General features: G+C 44.2%; 1 protein-coding gene across 1 annotated transcript in view; it reads left to right on the top strand.

Moving 5' to 3' along the window:
- Nucleotides 1-19,391, top strand: part of znf827 (zinc finger protein 827) — a 69,132-nt gene extending 49,741 nt beyond the window's left edge. Inside the window, exons 7-14 of the mRNA XM_037974783.1 lie at nt 2,114-2,168; nt 2,328-2,428; nt 7,598-7,735; nt 8,830-9,001; nt 9,995-10,161; nt 12,897-13,106; nt 14,889-15,066; nt 18,149-19,391. Coding sequence (XP_037830711.1) covers nt 2,114-2,168; nt 2,328-2,428; nt 7,598-7,735; nt 8,830-9,001; nt 9,995-10,161; nt 12,897-13,106; nt 14,889-15,066; nt 18,149-19,154 — 2,027 coding nt within the window. The 3' untranslated portion in view covers nt 19,155-19,391. The remainder of the gene's footprint in view (nt 1-2,113; nt 2,169-2,327; nt 2,429-7,597; nt 7,736-8,829; nt 9,002-9,994; nt 10,162-12,896; nt 13,107-14,888; nt 15,067-18,148) is intronic.
- The last annotated feature ends 468 nt before the right edge of the window (nt 19,392-19,859 follow it).

The raw sequence follows: 19,859 nt of genomic DNA, 5'->3' as shown, positions 1-19,859 counted from the left end.
CTCCGTCCCCTCCCTCCTCCTTCCCTTTACATTTCTCCTGTGCGGCATCTCCATGGCAACGCAGAGAGAGACCTCTGTCCTTGGCGAACAGTGTGACGGGGTGGGGTGCTCTGGGTACGGGGGTGGTAGTGGCTTTTCGGTGCGGCAGGAGCCGAGGATAAGGCGGGCGGAGAGGGCAGCGGGGAGGCGCGCAGCATGCCCACCCAGGGGAGGCCAGGACATCGCTGGCCTGGCAGCAGTGGTGGCCACCCCCTCAGAACTTGGTTTCAATGTGAGGTGGAGAGGGGGGGGGGGCCTGGAACAGAGTGGGCTGCTGTCACACAATGAGCAATCAATATGAATTACCCAGAGCAGTAGGACCTCAGAGACACATCAGCAGCAAGGTCGCTCTGAACACTGAGATGATTGCAGCTTTGAAATTCACTTCAGTACATCGCCTTGAAACTCGCACATATGGCTCCATTCTCAGTCATTTTGTGTAGAGCCCTTTATTACTGAACACAGAGGAGCCGCGATCTATGGTCAGGTAGTGGTTGGTTTTTACCATTTCTGCTGCACTTAACACTGCGACATCTCTTCTAATTATTCGCTAATATTCTAAAGTTACCGGAAACTCAGAGGCATCAGTACCTGGAAAAACACAAGTCGTGTTTCACACTTTTTAACTTCACATTAATGGCTTTATGTAATGCTTCTTTTGTGAGGTTTTTGTTCTCGCCTTTGTGTAGCTGAAGCACTTTCACTGATGTTGGGGAGGAATGACTTTTTGTGAAAATTAATATTAAGCTTGTTACATTAAATGTCTTGATTCATCTCGGCTGCTGATGGATTAATCAATCACATTGTGCTGTCACTCCACTGCCATTAATCTTAACAGCACTTGGCAGTGTCAGCAAAAAGAAACCTTTTATGTTTTTTTTTTTTTAACTGGTTTGGTAAAAGTAGAGTCACTTCCTACCAGGTGATGGTGTAATAATTGTATACAGCACCATTTTACTTCTGCTTGGCTCTGTAAAGCATTGTTTTTACTCATTCATACACTAACACATACTCTACATACCATTGGGTCGATCAGTGGTTTACCCAAGGACACATGGACATGTAGAGGGGCTCGAGATTAACCAGCTGACCTACCAACTGGAGGATAACAGGAGGAAAAAAAAATCCTGCTGTTAAGAACAAACTTTTGCTCTGATCAATTTAATGTCGAATTAGTTTTAAACATTGAGTACATGGCGAACTGGCGCAGTGTAATGCAGTCAAAATTATTCGAAATAAAGAGTTTCAGTAAGTAACTTTCTGGATTAACTGATTAACTTTTGGAGCCAACTCAATTCAAGGTGGACGCCACAGCAAACTGACATTAACCAAACACACAAATGGCTATAATTCAGTCAGTCTATAAGACACTGAGCTAAAATGTGATGTAGTAGTTGCTGAGGGTCATTCACAACACATAATCTGAGCGTGGTGTCTCACGATATTTTGAGATCGAGCGTGATGTTATTTCTAAGGACCAAAACGACTATAACGCTGTCATTTCTCAACATAAGATGATCTCAGTCTGGAACTCTGGCATGAAAGGTGGCAGGCGATATGCATTCCTTCATTCTAATGTTGTTAGTTTATTCATATTATTTTATCGTCCTTTTAACATGGAACAGAACCAGCACACATTGGAGATTTAGCTCATACTAGTTTTTTCTTTAAAAATATATATATATTTTTTCAGCTTTACCAGCTGAGCCCAGTGTAAACAGATGCAGCACTGAGAAATCTACTCTGTGACTGTTTGTGTCAGACAATGAACTATGACCACAGCAAGTTTGAGAAAACTTCCCAGCCGACAGTGAACTGAAACTGTCAGCCGGACTGATTTTTCTGTTGACAACAGCAGACCTCAGCATAAAAATCTATGGAAGAAGTAGTAAAGTGTGAACTGAATCTGAAGGTCCTCAGCCACCCCCAGCAGCCTCGAGCAGCTGCAGCCTGCTTCCTTTCCATTGGGCTGATTGAGATGTCGTCAAGTGTTTACGCAAAAATGACGACGAAATGTTTGCTGTTGTAAACATTATTACGTTAACCTTGCTAATGTGTTTGTTTTGGTTTCCAGAAAAAGTAAGCAAAGCCAACAACCACAAAGACAGTAACATGGTGGGAATAAACAGGTATGTCAGTGATTCTGCTTGTATTTAAAAAAAACAGTTTTTCATTGTCATTTCCATGGTTAGTTATAGACTATGTGGTTCCGCTACAAGTGAAATATGTGGGTGTTTTTAGTGTGTGTGTGTAAGTGTTGGTAACATCACCACGTCCCTGTGTTTCAGTTCGTTCCTGGACGAATGCTTCAGACAATCACCCTTTAACTCACGCTCCAAGAGCTCTTCCCCCGCGGAGGCCAGTTCCTCTACCAGGGCAGCTTTTCACGGTGAGACACAACTTACACACACCTACATACAGCGAGACACATGTTACACACACACACACTCGCATACATACAGTACGACACATTACACTACAGACATTTATACATACAGTGAGACAGATGTCACACAAACACACACTCCTATACAAACACACACATTACAGAAACATGGACTTGGAAATAAAGGACCAAGGAAATGTTGGAGCGTTGGTATATTTCCTAAATTATTTTAATAGTATTGTAATTTTTCAGTTCTTTTTTTTGATTCCTGCATTACAAATGTAAACATATATATTTATTTTGCCATGTGATGCTTTGTCATATGACACTATCATTTTAAGTCCGAGGGTTTAGGTCAGAAGCAAGTTGTGAATACTAACAAAATGGGTAAAGTTCATTTGGAAAAGAAATACAAGGCTATATTTAAAAAAATCACAACTAAACATTTCATTAATTTGGAAAATATTTGGCAAGACAATCTGAAACAAAAAATATAACTCTTAGTATGTCAACAAGCAATTATTTAGAGATCCAGTGTCATAAAGAGACAGTTCAGATCTTTTGAAGTAGGCTTCTCTGAGCAGTTAATATCTTACCTGCTGCAGATGGCTCTTTGAATAGCCTCAGTTTGGAGAAATATAGTTTAATTCTGACTAGCTTAATGGCAAGTCCAAGTGAGGCCAAGATCAAAGTGAACTAATACAGTTTTAAACCAGTTCAGTCTCAAAGGTTTATATGAGTACCATTTTATAAACCTTTATATTGTCGTCACTTTTGCATTACAGTATAGTATAGTTATTTGGGCAGAAATCCTCTTTTATTCTTTCTGGAGGAACTCCAGGCGGCACCAAAAGTGCTACACAATCTGCTGCCACTATTTGTGTCTGCAAATAACTGTAAAATTTCATGCAACTGACTGTGTAACGCAAAACTGACGAGGATTTAAAGGTTTATCAAATGATGTTTACATGAAATGTTGTGAACTTTTAGAGGCTGAAGTTGTATAAAGATGGCAGAAATCCACGTTGGTCTCGGCCCAGCTTGGACTTATTCATTACTTTTCCATAGAACCCCACCTCAAGAGCTGAACTATCATTTCAACAATGAGGAGAAATGATGGGTAATCGTAGAAATAGCCGAATGCTAACGTTTCTGCATCAATTATTTTTAAAGACTTGACTGAAAATCCCGGTGGTTTTCTCTCCCGAGCTCTGAGAAGTTGGAGATAACGCAGCAGCTCTCAGTATTCGTACACATACAGTACATGTGAAGCATTAACAGAGCTTTCCCGGACACACAACGCACACCTGCTGCAGTGAAGCCCCTCTACCTGTTTCAGGTTTAGCACTTGAGCTGGGCTTTCTTAAACTCTGCTGCATTTCTCCAACCTAAAGGCTCTGCCCAGGGCGCCCCCTCCTCCTCCTCGTCCCTCTCGCTCATCCCTGGCATCACTCGAACTTCCCTTCGTGTTTCTCCGACAGTGAGAGATCCAGAGGTTAATTAGCTTGTGCCAGCTTTGCCTGTCCCTCTGCCAGTTAATGAAAATCTGATTGGCTTCTGGGTGTCAACAGTGTCCTGAAAGTTAATTCGCCCGGGCCTTTCCCTTGTGTGTTTAAGCTTCAGATCCAGCCTCTGCTCCTTTCTGCGTTTTTCACCTGGTTTACTCCTCTCCCCACCCCCTCGATATTCTTATTTTATGTCTTTTTCAGTCTCCATTTTCTTTTATTACCCACTCATCCAAACATTGGTGTAATGGTCAAATAAATCCAATTAGCCGTTTTAAGTGAATTTTAAGATTAATGAGGTAATCTCGTATGGTTCCTTCAGCAGCCTTGGTTGTGCTCCTCTGAGCACACAATAAGTGGCTTGTAAGTGATGTTCCAACCGGCTGCTGTATCATGACTGGTTTACGCAGATGAAGCTGAAAAAATGCCTTTCCTTTGAAGCCGGATAGAAATAATTGTGAAGGAGTTTGAGATTCTAGCGTGGCTTCAGGAGTTTTCCGTCTCTTCCATCCAGCCTGGGGTTTAGCTCACTTCTTCATTACTTGTTTGTGTCCCTCTTCGCTCCAACAGCACTAATTAAACCGTTAACCACTTGAAGGCCATACACTCTAATTGGCTTAATAATCAGTGTGTTTGCTGGGTCATGGCTTTAAGTCCTCGTTGTCTGACTCCTCATCCTCCTGAGTGACCGAGTCATCCTCCAGCTTCACTTCTGAGTCAGGACAGTTAATTCTCTTCTGCAATGAGCTTGAGCCACAAGTCTTTTCAGACACTCAGGGATTTAGCAGGACGGGACAGGATGGGACAGGACGGTCAGACTAAAGTTATGTTTGATATCAACACCCTTTAGTCCGGTTTTTAGCTCATGTGGGAGGACAACAAGCCTATAATCTCAGAGGTCTTTTGGTGTGAAAACTGAGTGATGTTTTGCTTGTTTGAAGAAACACAAACGTACAGAATATTTATTGCTCACTGCATGTAGTTTGCAGGCGGGAAGGCTTTAGTTGCCTGAATTCTTGTTGTCACTGTGATGAGCCACAGACTTGCAGACTTTTTTTTTTTTTTAAATCAGGACTTAAGTCTTCAGATGTTTGTTGTGCTCATAAAGAAACAGACAAAAGAAAAAAAAAAACGGTAGTTTTTTTCCACTAGAGGAACTCTTAGATGAGGCGTGTTCATGTGGAGGACAATCGAAATTAAAGGCCTAGCATTCCTTCAAGGGATGCTTATCGCCCGCTGCTTTCATGCTAGAGTTAACTAAGATCATCTCATGTTGAGGAATGATGGAGTTGTAGCCTTTGTGGTCAAACCTTTAAGAAAAAAATCAAATGCATGATTGCGACACGTCGTGCTCCAAATGTGTTGTGAATGACTTTCAGCTACTACCACATAAAATTTTAGCTCAATATCTGTATATTTAAGTGGCTTATTGTAATTTCTGTGTTGGCTACTGTCAATTAGGTGTGGCGGCCATCTTGACTTGGATTGACTCCAAAGGTAATCAGTTAAAGGTTACTTTCTGAAAGGTTCATTAAAATCTGGTCAGATATTTGGCTTACACACAGGGCGGACTCCAGCAGGTAATGCTAAAGGTTAGAGCAAAGATCTGTCGCAGTGATTAGCTCTTAGAAAATGTGTCTAGAAAGCCTCTCAGCTACAACCACTCCGAATTGGATCTCTGTGCGTCCAGTCATCTTTTAAAACACAGTAAAAATACAAATTATACACATTCCCTAAAGCTTCAGATAAATAATAATCAGTATTTCACTGCTTAAGCAACTGAATGACAATTCTGTAGCCCCGTTGTGTTCGTCTGACTGCATTTTTCATCAATTACACAAAAGTTCTCGGACACCACAGAGAAATATGCTCTGCGCAGAGATGATGGATCAAGAACGAGCTGCAAGAACTCCCAAATCAAGGCTGCGCGGGGAAACAAAAACTATGTAATTTTAGTTCTCGCAGCTCCGGAAGAGAGAACGAATTTCTCGCTTCTTGTGAAGTATGTTGTATGTTGTATGCTTTAGTCGTTTGCATTTTTTTTTTTTTTTTTGGTTGGGGGGGAAGTTAAGTATGTTAGACAGGAAGAAAAAAAAATGCTCAAGGTTGTGTGAGTCAGCGCGACAGCAGCTGAATGTCTTCTCACAACACCATCTGGTCTTTAGCACTTGCCACAAAACCTGCCCCCAAATGCTGAAAAAAAAAAAAAAGAAAAACGAAAAAAAAAAAAAAGTTATTTGCTGTTCCTTATGGAGGTGTTCAGACCTCCACAAATACCTCTTCTTTTGAAATTACTGTGTTTTGAAGTGACTCAAAGAGCACACTTTTCCCTCTCTAATATACTTTGGTTCAAGGCCAGACTGTGCTGCCGGAACAATTTAGATGGAAAATAAAAAGTCTTTATTTAATCTGTGGAAGTTGTGCAGCACAATAGAGAAAAGAACAGTATGTTTTCTCTTTGTGAATTACTCTATGCCCTGTTCAGAGGCTGAGGTTTCATTTAAAGCGGCAACTTCAGTCCTTCAGAGTTTATCCAAGCATCTGCACACGAACTGTCTCTTTCTTTGACTCTTTCAGGGCTGGATGGAAGGGGGGGGGCGTACAGTAAGGAGCGCTACAGTGGTATACTTAGCTGCAGGCTTCAGAGTAAAGGACCGCTGTCTGATGTTGACATTAAGAATGCATTTAAACTGCATCCCACCTGCAGGCTAGATAAGGAGCATCTGTCAAATGGTGGCAGACATGTTTCAGACTTGTGAGCTCGCAAACCAGTCGACAGTGAGTCAGTTTGGCTGTTTCACCGAGAACTAAAAAGGTTCAGGTTTACCCTTTTTCCTGTCTTTAATAAATATTTTGTTTGCTTTATAATAGATACTACTATATGTTTCATAATTATGGAAATGCTGATGTACCATTCACGGTACGGTGTTCCTGTTTATTTTTAAGTTATCCGTACGTTTTTTTTGCAGCTTTACTTCTGCACGTTGTGTTATTTTAGCTGTTCACACATTGAAACGTTCAGCTCGTTCAGGGGATGGGTGCTACCACTTTGGTTTTTGTAACTTTTAAACTTTAAAGTATCATGTTTTCTCAGTAGAAATACACTAAGCTCTCTTCATTTCCTTCAAAAACATTCTCTATTTATTTCTGATGCTTTTTGTTTAGTTACCCATTAGTTACTTTTAGCTTTGAGCTAGCCTTTTGCTGCTTTTAGCTAGTGTTGTGCTGCTTTAGCTGTCTTTTTGCTGCTTTTAGCTAGTGTTGTGCTGTTTTAGCTATCTTTTTGCTGCTTTTAGCTAACCTATTGCTACAGTTAGCCAGCATTTAGCTTATTTAGTATTTACCTAGTGTTTTGCTCTTTTTTGCTTTTAACTAGTGCTGTTCTTTTACTTTTTGGCTAATGCTGTGCTTTTTTTAAGCTTTTAGCTAGTGCTATGCTTCTTTTAGCTTTGTCAACTCTGTTTCAGGTTCTTCAGCAAATGTTAGCAAACTCATTCAGCACTCAGCGTTCACGCTGCGTTTTTGCAGAAAATGCTAATTTCTCTGGGTGTAATCTTAATCCACGCTGACTGAAGTTAGACCCGCAGCTCTGCAGCTCTCGGCTCAGACGCTCCTGTGTCTGACTCTTGTGTTCAGTAAGGCGGTCTGTGCTTTGTGTGGCTTTTAGACTCAGAGAAGGACGACGGCGAGCCGGGAAACGGAATCGCCCAGTGGAGATTACACGAGCAGCTCTTCCCCTGCTCAGTCTGCGGCAAGGTGTTCGGTCGGCAGCAGACCCTTTCCAGACACCTGTCTCTGCACACAGGTAAACACCACCGTCACACCACTGCTGCAGCGCAGATGTTGGCTGTTGTGTTTGTGCCGCCCGCCGTAAATAAATAAGGTTGACCAGACTAGATTACCCTTCCTTTAAAGAGATTACTATCATGATTAGTCTCACTGGGAAAACTACCGTCTAATTAGCCATCTTGAAGGATGCAGCACAGTGTCCACACACACACACATACTTGTAATTCCGATGCTGCTACGATTCGCTCTTCCAGTTTCTCTCTCTCTCTCTCACACACAGACATGCGAGGCTTCCTCACTCCCCTGTGACCTGATTACGCTGGGTTTCCTAGCCCGGCCCCTCCTCACTTGCCATTGATCCATTCGGGCCCCGTCCCCATCTTCCTCCGTCCCCCCGCTCTCGGCCCTTGTTAGTTAAAAGAATCTAATAATAATCTGCTCTTACAATTGTGTTTAAAGCAAATTAGCTCCAGACGTGAAATAAAGGGAATAGCAGTCCAAATCACTGAGAGCACAAACGGAGACTTGTGTACAATACCCCCCCCAAACACACACACACACACACACACCATCTGAGAGTGTTGACTGTGAACAGCTTGGCCACACCACAGAGAGCAGAAGCAGGGGCATATGTCAGTGTGATGGTCTTTTTGGTTTCCCCGGCGACATAAAGGTTGCCTGGCTTCATGTCCTTGGGGCAAATGATGTGTGTGTGTGTGTTTTGAGGTGGGGAGGATTTGAGGGACTTAAACGTGTTATTGTGATTTGTTTGGGGATAAAAGGGTACATGTTTTTCCATAAATCCTTTACTGCTCACTAAAAAAAAAAGAATGGGGGAAATTATATTTGTGTACTCATGTGTTTTTTTTTACCTCTTAGTGCCATTTTTAGAAATATCTTTGTGTTTTTTATGTAAATTTTTTCCACTTTGTGAGGATCTGATTTACAGCTGGAGCCAGACGAAGGTGAGACGGGGTCCGGCGTTCAGTAGTTTGGTTTTTAAGTTGATGATAAAGCTCAGAGGTTGAGCTCGACTTAATGAAACATTGTTCTTGGAAACCCTAAAACTAACCGGCTCTTGTGTCTGTGTGTGTGTGTGTTGTGTTGCAGAAGAGAGGAAGTACAAGTGTCACCTGTGTCCTTACGCAGCCAAGTGCAGGGCTAACCTCAATCAGCACCTGACCATCCACTCTGTCAAGCTGGTCAACACAGACGCCGAGCAGATCGTCAGCGCTGTTACAGCCGACTGCGCCGAGCGCAAGAACTGCCCGTACTACTACAGGTGGCCAGACCCGAACTCTACACCCGCTCGTGACGACGCAAGATCATTCAGAAACAGACCGAATTAAAGCCTTTTTAAACTCTTAGGGCTACCTTTTGTTGCTGTTCCGTTTCTTTCATTTTGTGGGCCAGTTATAAAGCTTCACATAAATAGTTTGACAGTTTGGTTAAAAAAACAAAATTGCCTTATTGCACAAAGTTCAGGTGATAAATGATATATTTACCACTTTAATATCTGTTCTTTGCAGTTAAAGCTACAGAGAAGACACGTTTAGCTTAGCATGATGAATTGAAACAAGGAAGTGTTAAAGGGATAGTTCAGAAAGCTTTTAAAGTGATGTTCTGTCTAATAGTTATCAATAGTTAGCCCCTTCTCAGCCATGACATCAGTCACAGAGCGAACTATTGACAACTATTAAACAAAACATCCCTTCAGAGTCGACTGAACTTACAGAAAACGAGCCTTCTGGCAACTTTGAGGTTCGCACATAAACTCGTGTCCACGTGTTGTTAGCCTCGTGCAAAATGCTGGTGATGCCTCAGATGACGTCCTTGTCTTTGCGGACCTCACGATGATTAAAAGGCCCATCAGTGAGATTTAGATCTGTCGCTTGTCAAACAGCCATTCTGTTTTCTTCTGCCTCTAGTTTTTACGTACAGCTGAACTAATCTTGTCCTGGCTGGCTGTAACATTATACCAATAACTTGCAGACACGACAGTTTTCAGCCTTCTCATTTAACTCTTTGCAACAAAGAAAACAAAACAAAACAAAAAACTGTGCTCTACATTTTTACAGTGGAAAAAAGTTTCCATTTCTGAATCACAGACGGAGCCCGTTTTCAATCAGTCATCCTAATTTAACCAAAAAGGAACGGAGACGCAGCATACATTTGCTAATTTATGCAGGCAAAATATAACACTAAATCTGACTGCCTTCTTCGTCTCGTTCTCACCATTCTCCCCCCCCCCCCTGTCTGTCTGTTCTCCGTCCAGCTGCCATGTGTGCGGTTTCCAGACGGAGCTGAATGCCCAGTTTGTCAGCCACATGTCGCTTCATGTGGACAAGGAACAGTGGATGTTCTCACTCTGCTGCAGCGTCTGTGACTACGTCTGCATGGAGGAGAACGACATGAAGAGCCACATCCACACTGGACACGCAGGTAAAGTGACACGCAAACTTCTTCCAACTGTCTCCAAATATTGTTGTTGGTTTCTTTTTTTGGATCTCTGAATAAATTTAGTGCAGGGGGACAAAACAAAATCAGCCTTTCTGAAACATTTTCATTCTGTTTGTTTTGAAATCTTTCTTCAGTCTATGCTGGATAGTAGAAGAGTCTGTTTGGACTCTTCAGAAATGATTTATGGGCCTTTTTTTTTTACTATTCTTTCAGAGAATTACTCTGACATGTAAGAGTGGGTGGTAGCTTACACACCGTGGCTCTCGTTCCAGTCTCAGAATAGAATAGCAGTCTGGTTGTTGGACAGTAACACACTTTCTTTTTGTTTTGATGCAGCACTTTGGCACATTAGATTTAGATTTAAATGGTGAGTGAAGGTAAAACGTCAGTTTTAGAGCTCATCGCTGGTTTTATACCTGTCCAACCTGGGTGATTTGCAGCATCGTTAAAACCATTTTGGGTCGTCATTTTTGACTCTGTAAATGTCCTGAATATGAACATGAAACACCTTTAAAGTTATTGTTTCACTTCAGGGAAGTCCAAGTTGGAATAAAACAAGGGAAAAAAACATTACATTTAAATAATTTTAAAAAATGCTAATTATTGCCAGATCATCCAGTAAATTTGCTTATATAATTAAGAGTTTTCGCTTCAGTCACAGCAATAAGTTGTCCAACTTATTGCTTTTTGTCTTGTTTTAAGCTTATTTTAAAGGAAATCAGCATGAACTATGTGGAACAAACCCCATAGGGGATTCTAACCCCAGAGACAGGTCAGTGTAGACGCCGGGACAGACGAGCAGCAGAACCGGTTCACAAACAGGCCTCCTCCTCTAATCGACCGTCTTTGAGTCCCCGGTTGTCGATATCAGCGTTTTGTCTAAAACAGCTTTGTTCAGTTTATTGCTGATGTTTTTCCTCTTCCGCTGAACCTAACATGTACTCGTTTTTTCTGCTCTTCGTTGTGTGTGTGTGTCCGGTCGTGTCAGTGGGTGGGATCGTCCGGCCCAGACAGCTGAAGGGTCTTTCATAGGCCACGGTGGCCTTGTTTATCTGAGAAGGTTGGCCCTTATCGTGCCTGAGGGGGGGCAAAAAAAATCAATAGGCCTTGGGTCCTTTGGAGCCAGGCAGGGTTTACGACACCACTGAGCCAACTTTTAAGTCTCTCAGGCTGGTGTGGCGTTTATCTCTGTCTCACACAAGATGGACACCCCCCCCCCGCCAAACGTGTGAATGCAGAGGAGTTCACAAACAATTATGCTGCCTTCCTTGTGAAGATTTTAATGAGTTGTCAGGGTTTTGTTGTGTTTAGGGAAGGTCTTAAAGCCAGAATTCAGCAGCCAAACACTGAGTCTTAATTTTTTTTTTTTTTAATACCACAAATGTCTCACTGCAGGCAAATGTGACCCAATTCAGAAATCTGATTATTTTTTATTTTATTTTTTTCTCTTATCCTACCCAGGTCTTTTCAGCATGTGGTACTGAATCAGATACATATCCAGTGTCGTTCAGAGCAACCTCAGTGTGAACATTCATGTCGCATTTCAGCCGACCTTTAGGTCGGATGAAAGGACGGAGGTCCCTCACTCCTAACTCCGTCTCATCCTCCACACAAGCCTCTGCACAGAGGTAGCAGCCAAAAAAAAAGTCATTGTTGACATTTGCGCTCCTTTTCTTCTCCATCTTCTAGCAACTTCATAACCAACACTTGCAGCGTCCATATAACTTCTCATCTTCTTCTGCGTATGCGGGTCATTTCAGGAACTGGCAAAAGTCTGATGGAGGTCGCATTTAAATCGTAACGTGAACGACCACGCAAAATAAATCGGAGCTGAGCATTAAGACCTGCAGAGCGAATGTAGCCAAAGAAATCTGCTTGGTTAAAAGTCTGTTTTAAAATGAAGTCCACTGGGTCAGAGGAGTATGTTTTTTTTTCTTCTTCTTCTTCCCAGCCTTTTTGCTTTGCCAGTAGCCTTTAGGATAGATGTAAGAGAAGGCAAGGAGATGATAAACCCAGCAGCAAAGGTTGGTTCATTTCTTTATTAAAAAGACTGCAAAGACCCTGCTGTGAGCAGCTCTGATATATATAGATTTGATCGATTTATTCATCTTCCATTTCAGAATAATTTCCCAGTTTGAAAGAGCAGACCCACTGCATTTGCACGCCCGTATAGGCTTTTCCCTTGTTTGTGTGTGCCTGTATTAAAAAGATAGGTCAACCATTACAAGACCCGTGCAGGCTTTTTCTCCCTCCATTCACTCCCTCCTCGAGTGAATGCCCTTTGTTGAGCCGTGCCCCGAGATGCTCCCGCCATCTTAGATCCTTCGGCCATGACCCGTGCTCCTCGGCCCTCCCCGCTAACCCCCCCTCCCCTTTCTAATTCCCCGTCTCTTCGCGGTGAATTGTGGACTTAGAGCAGAGGATCAATAAAAGCACACTGCATCTTGATTGGACTGGCAGCGGGGCTCTCAGTTCAGGCTGCCTGCTTTTATTCTACCTGTGTCCACGTCGGGGTGTGTGTGCATGCAGATAACAAAGGCAGGAGCCAGAAATGGATTCTCTACACCTGGACTTTTTCTGGGAAATTAATCTTCAAAAAGTCTCTGTTTATTTAAATAGTTTATATAGCTCACCCCTCACCCCCATCACCGCTTTTTTGTCACATGGTTAAAAACGTCTCTCTTTTTTTTTCTTGCTGTTTGCCCTCTCGTGTCCAGGTCTGAATTCAAGAAGCCCCCTCAGCGAGACCAAGAGCACGTCGTCGTCCCTCTCGGCCCTCAGCGACTCGCTCAACAGCTCCGAGGGCGGAGACGTCGCCCACGGTAACGAAGAGCTCAAGAACCTGCTAGCCCCGCCCTCGTCCGCGGGCAGCCAGACCAGCTCCGGAAGTCACTCAGGATCAGGAACTGAGGACAAGTCGGACAAAGGCAAGGACCTGTGGGAGCTGTTAGCAGCCAAAGCCGCCCCCCCAATCATCCCAAAGTTCATAAAATCTTGGCGTCCAGTCTTAATCCTTTCTCTGCAACATCAAATATTCATGACATACGCCGCAAAGATTTAAAAACATCTTAAGGTATTATTTATTGATCGCTTAACCTTTAAAATGGATCCGATCTGGTGGTCAAACAACAGTGCAGCTCAGGTTTTTAGAGCGTACAAGCTTCTCCAAACCCTTTCTGTCATGGAAAGCGGAGATAAAAAGAAATGTGCTGTGAAACATTTGGCAGAAAAGTTCACGACTCATGTTAACATAAACAGCTGATGGAGAACATATTTTTTTAAAAAGCTCTTTTCATACCATGAAACGCGTTTTCTTTACTACTTTTGAAGCTATTTAAAGATTAAACGCGGGACGGTGCTCCGAGGACGTGGGGTGAGGCGTCGTCCCGTAAATGTAGAAGAGTTGCAGAAACAATACAGATGGTTCTGATGTTCATTTCATCTCATTTGACTCCGTTTGAGACCGGACCCGAGCTGTTCCTAATTATCTGCTCAGATTTCACACATGGAGTTTATTTGAAGCCACGAGGAATATTTTTCCATCCTGTTAATAAAACCTCCGCGTCAAGCTATCGGAGCCGTTTGGGGTCAGGCTTTGGAAATGCGACAGTAATTACAAAAAGTGGAGTTGAAAGTTGATTTCCAAGTCAGAAGGGGCTTAATTTGCTGCCAGGATTTATCGCGGGGTTTGCAGGATCATGTTTTTTCGCCGTTTTGTTTTTATTTGGAGCCCCCTGTAATGGACTCGAGTGAGGATATCTCAGTCCACTCTGTCCTCATCTGCAGTCAGACGTTTAGTCAGTTTGAGCGTAAATGTGACCCGTGCGGGCAAAACGAGTCCTAATGTGGGGTTTTGTTTCATTTCCAGTTATTATTTTAAAATCCTCAGTTTCCAAAGCTTCAGAATGATATTTAGTCTGTTGAAGTTTGGTGATTTATTACCAGGCCAGCAAAAGGCGAGTTCTGTTAGCAGAAGTACCCGTCGATAAAACATGAGTTTTATTGGTCTGGAGTGATGTTGGCGGGAACTGGAGCGCCGTTTTTCCGAAGCGTCGTGGTGACGGCACACAGCTTTCGAAGGAGTTTCCCAGTGCTCCGGCAGAGAAAAATCATCAGTTTCAAAGGAAACAAACAGGATTCAAATTTTAAGTCTTATTTTTTCCATGACATTCTTTGATTTATAGGTAGATTAGGGAGATTATTTGCTATTTTGACTAGACGGTGACTTTATGGAAGCGTTTTTTCGCAAATCTCAATTGCGGCAAAAATCCAACATTTTCCCTTTTCCTGCTCAGCCACGTGTGCTCATTCCAGCTCATTTTGCCAACACGGGTCACAAATGTCATATTAATTTGGGGCTTTTATTGATTGAATTGAAACGTTCTGTTTCCAGGGTGGAATGATTAAACTACTTTTAAAAGTTTGAATTCATACAGGGAGCTGAAATATGAACACACCCCCATTAATATTTGGTTAAATGTCTTTTAGGAAGTTACATCTCAACCACAGTTCTTGTTTCTAAAACTCATTAAAGTTGTATAAAATCCTCCCAGCCCCCAAATGAATGACATTCCAGCCCAGGATGAGAGGATAGAAACCTCTGACTGCAGCTGTCAGTGTCTGACCTGTAGCAGGTGGGCTACATCCTCAGTCCCAGCACCACTTGAGACCAGATCCAGAGTCTGACCCTCCCGTTCCGCTCTTCCCAGGGTTCGAGTGCGTATTCTGCAACTTTGTGTGCAAGACGCGCAGCATGTACGAGCGCCACCTCCAGATCCACCTCATCACGCGGATGTTCGAGTGCGACGTTTGCCACAAGTTCCTCAAGACGCCCGAGCAGCTGCTGGAGCACAAGAAGTGCCACACCGTCCCCTCCGGAGGGCTCAAGTAAGGAAAGCAAGTACAGACACGGGTTCCTAACTCCACCGGTCCTTCCCCCTCCATCATCGTCTCAAGCCACCACACACACACACACACACAAACAGACCTTCATCAGGGGTGTGCTAGCTAGATTTGATTGTTTTCACTTAATCTAGGGCCACACCCATTCAGCTCGGTTTTACTTTGGCTGGTGGCAGTTCCTTGTTTCCTCTGGTCAGTGAACGCAGCACAACGTAGCGCGTATATTACATGAGCAGAAGCATATTTTAGCTGTGGAAGCTGTTACTGAGTGAAGTTAGTCATTTGTAAGTTAAAGGAAGCACAAGTCGTGTAGGAGGCCACTGAAAGGAACAATGTCTGCCCCCCCGACTGAGGGTTTCAGCCACTTGAACATCTGACATGTAATTTGCAATCAGCAAATGCTAATTAATAATAATTTAACTGTTATGATTATTAAGCTTAAATGTGCCATGCATGTAGTTACAATAAGATAAACTATCCAACAATCGAGCACACGTTTACCTCTATTGTGCATTGGATGTTGGTATTTATTATGAATTGAAAGGAATTGTCATGTAAAGGGAGATGTACTGTTAGTGTTTTTCAGTTTATTTGTTCAAACGTATCTGTTCAGTAACCTGGATGATATGTTGTTACAGTGGTTAGAGAGAACTGGCAGGTCGGAGCTTTAGAAAAGTCTGAAATCAGAATCGGACAAAGAAGTCTGTGATTGGTGCATCCTTTAAGTAAATTAAACTGAACCCTGCAGCTGGAAACAACCTCACTGCATGTCGTATTCCCAGAAGGTCCTAATGGTGACAAACCCAACGAGTTTCTTTACAGCAGGTTTATTATTCTTCCTTAAACTCGGTAACTTTCTGGAGAGTCCTTGAGCAGAACTACGTGTCAACTTGGATGATAATATGATTATTACCGAAGCCAGGACCAGTACTTTACCATCATTATTGAAAGATTTGAGCTTTAAATTGATCTGTGAAATGATCACACGTCGCCTGGGGGAGGGGAGGGGGGGGGAGCGGTGGTTCCAGGCCTGCAGATGACACCTGTAAACGCTGATTTATTGGACAGAAACACAGATGCGGGGTCAGTTTGAAGATGATTTTCGCCATGTGGCTGTAATCGGTTAACCTCGCTTCTACGTTCGTTATCTGCTGCCAGGGAATGAAACGCTACAAGCTGTAGTTTTGCCGCTCGACAGCGTCTCTTGGCAAGTCGGACTTATTAGGCAGCGGTCTGTGGGGCTGCGGTGGCTGTTCTGAACAGAAGGGAGATGGAAATGGGCTTCCCCTCAGGGTCTGTTGTTCCTCTGCCCACAGCTAACTGTCATGCCAGAGAAAAATATCTCAGGAAATCTGGATTCCAGCAAGCTACTTTCTCCTCCCCCCTAAAATAGAAAAGAAAAAATGACAGACACTTGTCTTGGTGCACTATACAGTTGATTATAGAGAATCTGCTGGCACGCCCCTGGAAAAATAAACAAGTGCACACACAACTCCTCAATCACGTCTGAAACACAGCGACAGTCATTCAGATGCATATTTGCTTTCTTTAAGGGTTATTACACGGAATGTTTCTGTATATTCACACGTTAGATCTACGTTTGCCTTTTTAAAAACTCCGTCCAGTTCTCGTCTCCTCACACGCCTCCCCCCGTCCATCGACCTTCCTTTAGCGCCTTCTCGTACCGCGACAGACACATTTTTGTCCCATTCCAGACTTCTCAACTTAACACAAAGTCCATCTGCTGACCTCGACATGCCACACACAGACGATGGGGGGGGGGGGTTGACTCTAATCTAACCATAAACATGGAGCCAAACGCACCGTTTCTTTAAGAGGCATTTAAACACGGAGATCCTGTGAAGATTCATTTCAAGCGACACAAGCAGAGTTTTTTTGTTTGTTTGTTTTTTTGCTTGTTGTTGTTTGTTTGTTTTTAGGTCATGACTCCAGTCTGTGCATGTGCAGAACCATTCAATGTCATTACGATTACCACCTCATCACGTCATGAACAAGACGACCTGTGTGCCACATACTTTTCTGTCTTGATTTTAATTTTTTTTCCCTGTGCAGACGTCAGTGTTAGCATGTCGTCCACATGTCCAATTGTCCCGAAGTGAACTCACTGGATGAGAGTAGGAAGCTGCTAACAAAAAAATTCCACTGACTCTTGTCTTTGTAAAAAAAAACCCGCAGAGAAACAGAACACGTGCACACGAAGAAGCCCCTTCTTTAGCTCGTAGATCCTTCACGCTGTTGTCGTGTGGGTGAATGAATGTAAAGAAAATCTCTAAATGTTTCTTCTGTCCGGTGTAAATGTTGATGAAGACAGACTTCTCGCGCCGTACGTTTCTAAAAAGGAGAACGACCGAGAGACGTTGAGAAAACGGAGCTCCTCTTTGATGTTTTATCCATTTAATTCTGTTATCTGTCATGTGGGTCACACTTCAGAATTTTTTATTTTTTTTGCTTTTCCTCTATGCAAAACCTTTAAATTCACTTTCAGAGGTAGCCGAAATTGGACAAAACAGGTGTGACAGACGTGCGCACATGAGCAATGTGAAGTGTTTCTCTATATGGAGCTGAGAGGCAGAGAGGGCCTTGATCATTTCGAGGTTTTTCTGAGGTGATTCTGTTCTGCAGGGTTTGTGAAGCGCTTTGGGGCCCAGAGCAGATGAAAGGTGCTATTTAAATGTAAGTGCCACTCATTCCTTCATTTCCCTTCATGTCCTACTGCTCCGATCTTTCCTCCAGCCTGTCACCTCCCGCTCCCTTCCAGACACCACACACACACATATATACACACACATGCACACACATCTGATCACCTCAGCTCTTCCACCATTAAGCTGCCACACATAACCACCACCAGCACACACACACACACACACAACTCCACATTGTACAGTTTTCCTTTATCTGTCCTTCTCCTCCTCATCGTTTTGTGTCACTGGATGTCAAGGTTGTGTTACATGGTTGTAAACGTTGCGCTTCCCTTTCAACCGTCTCTTGCTTCTGTGTGTCCCGTCCCTCCCTCCGTCCCTCCCTTTGTCGTTGTGTTAACCAGGTGCCCTTTTTGCATCTACTCCACCAATCGTCCAGCGGCCATGGAGTGCCACCTGAAGACGCATTGTAAGATGGAGTACCGCTGCCGCATCTGCCAGGGACAGTGGCCGAACCAGGCCTCGCTGGAGGCGCACATGCGGGGGCACCGCCTCGGCAACCACTACAAGTGCGAGCAGTGTGGCTACCTGTCCAAAACGGCCAACAAGCTCATCGAGCACGTGCGTGTGCACACGGGCGAGCGGCCCTTCCACTGCGACCGCTGCTCCTACAGCTGCAAGCGCAAGGACAACCTCAACCTGCACAAGAAGCTGAAGCACGCGCCGCGCCAGACTTTCGGCTGCCAAGAGTGTCCTTTCACCACCACACACCCGTTTGTCTTCAGCCGCCACCTCAAGAAACACCAGAGCGGAGGGACGGGGGGGCTGGATGGAGGCCCGGGAGGAGGAGGAGGAGCAGAGGAGGAGGAAGAGGAGGGGGCGGGAGGGGAGGAGCTGCCACTTGAAGGAACGTCGCCGGGTCGCTCGTTGCTGCTGAAGAGCCACGAGAGCTTCCTGTTCAGCAGAGGAGGGAGCAGCGGAGGGAGCGGGGGCAGCAGCCCCCTCATGAGCCTCACGGCGTCCCAGGCGCTCCAGTCGGTCGCTCTGTCGCTCACGCTGGGCAAGTCCCGCCAGCCGGACGCCACCAGCCCGCTGCACGGCGCCACAGGCACCAACGGCAGCGGCGCCACGAAAGGCCGGGGCGCCCTCGCCGGCCCTTCCCTCTTCCCGCCCTCCTCCCGCCACATGTTGGAGCAGTACAGGAAGTGCGAGCAGGCCCACCTGATCCCCCTCACCACCCTGTTCACCCACAACAACCGCTTCACATTCTACTCGCACCTCCACTCCAGCTGGCGGCCGGCCACGTCTCCTCTCATCTCCTCCTCCAACATGGCATCCCCCTCGCCCGCCTCCCACAAACACTCCTTCCTGGCTTACTTGGGACTGATGGAGAGGGCCAAAACTGTCTGACCTCACACCCCCGCCCCCGCCCCGCCCTCCCCCCGGACAGTGGCGTGAATGACTCTTGACCACTGCAGTGGGAGCAATGTCTTTTCCAATCAGACCAGCAGAATAAGCTGGACCAGACAAACATATTAAAGAAAAGGAAGAAGAAAAAAAAGAACCAAAAAAAAAAACGTTTATAAGAGAAAAACGCTGTACATGCTAAAATGCATTTATATCAAAAAGCTGCTTTTCTTATCAGTTCTATCAATTGAATTATTACTACTACAAGTACTACACTCTATTATCCGTTTTGTTTCGTTTTTGTTTTGTTTCTGTTTGGAAGCATCTGAATGACCTGGACCCAGTCGCTTTATCTGACGAAACTAACGCATCTCGGTTTTTTTAGATTCAAATTTTTTTGTTGTTTTCCTTTCTCTCTTTAGGTTGTTCGACGAGATAAAAGTGTTTAAAGACAACAAAAGCGAAACCTTGCAAATGCTACGTTTTAGCGCATTTCTGTCCCTCGCTGTTATGCATCGAGATAGCATGCCAGTTTCTGTGTTTCAGCTAGCTTTGACGTCACGAGGAGGCAGAGGCGGAGACATCCTGAAAGTGTTAGCCGGTGCAGCGAGGACACGACGTCCCGTTTCCCAAAGCGACGCCTCAGACCATGCACTTAATTATTTATCAAACTTTGTACATAGTTTTGTAGCCCTCCCCTCCCTCCCT

Source organism: Kryptolebias marmoratus, linkage group LG3, assembly GCF_001649575.2.
Source record: "Kryptolebias marmoratus isolate JLee-2015 linkage group LG3, ASM164957v2, whole genome shotgun sequence".
Lineage (NCBI taxonomy): Eukaryota > Metazoa > Chordata > Actinopteri > Cyprinodontiformes > Rivulidae > Kryptolebias > Kryptolebias marmoratus.
Note: the sequence above shows the minus strand (reverse complement) of the source record. Positions and strands in the feature narration are given on the sequence as shown.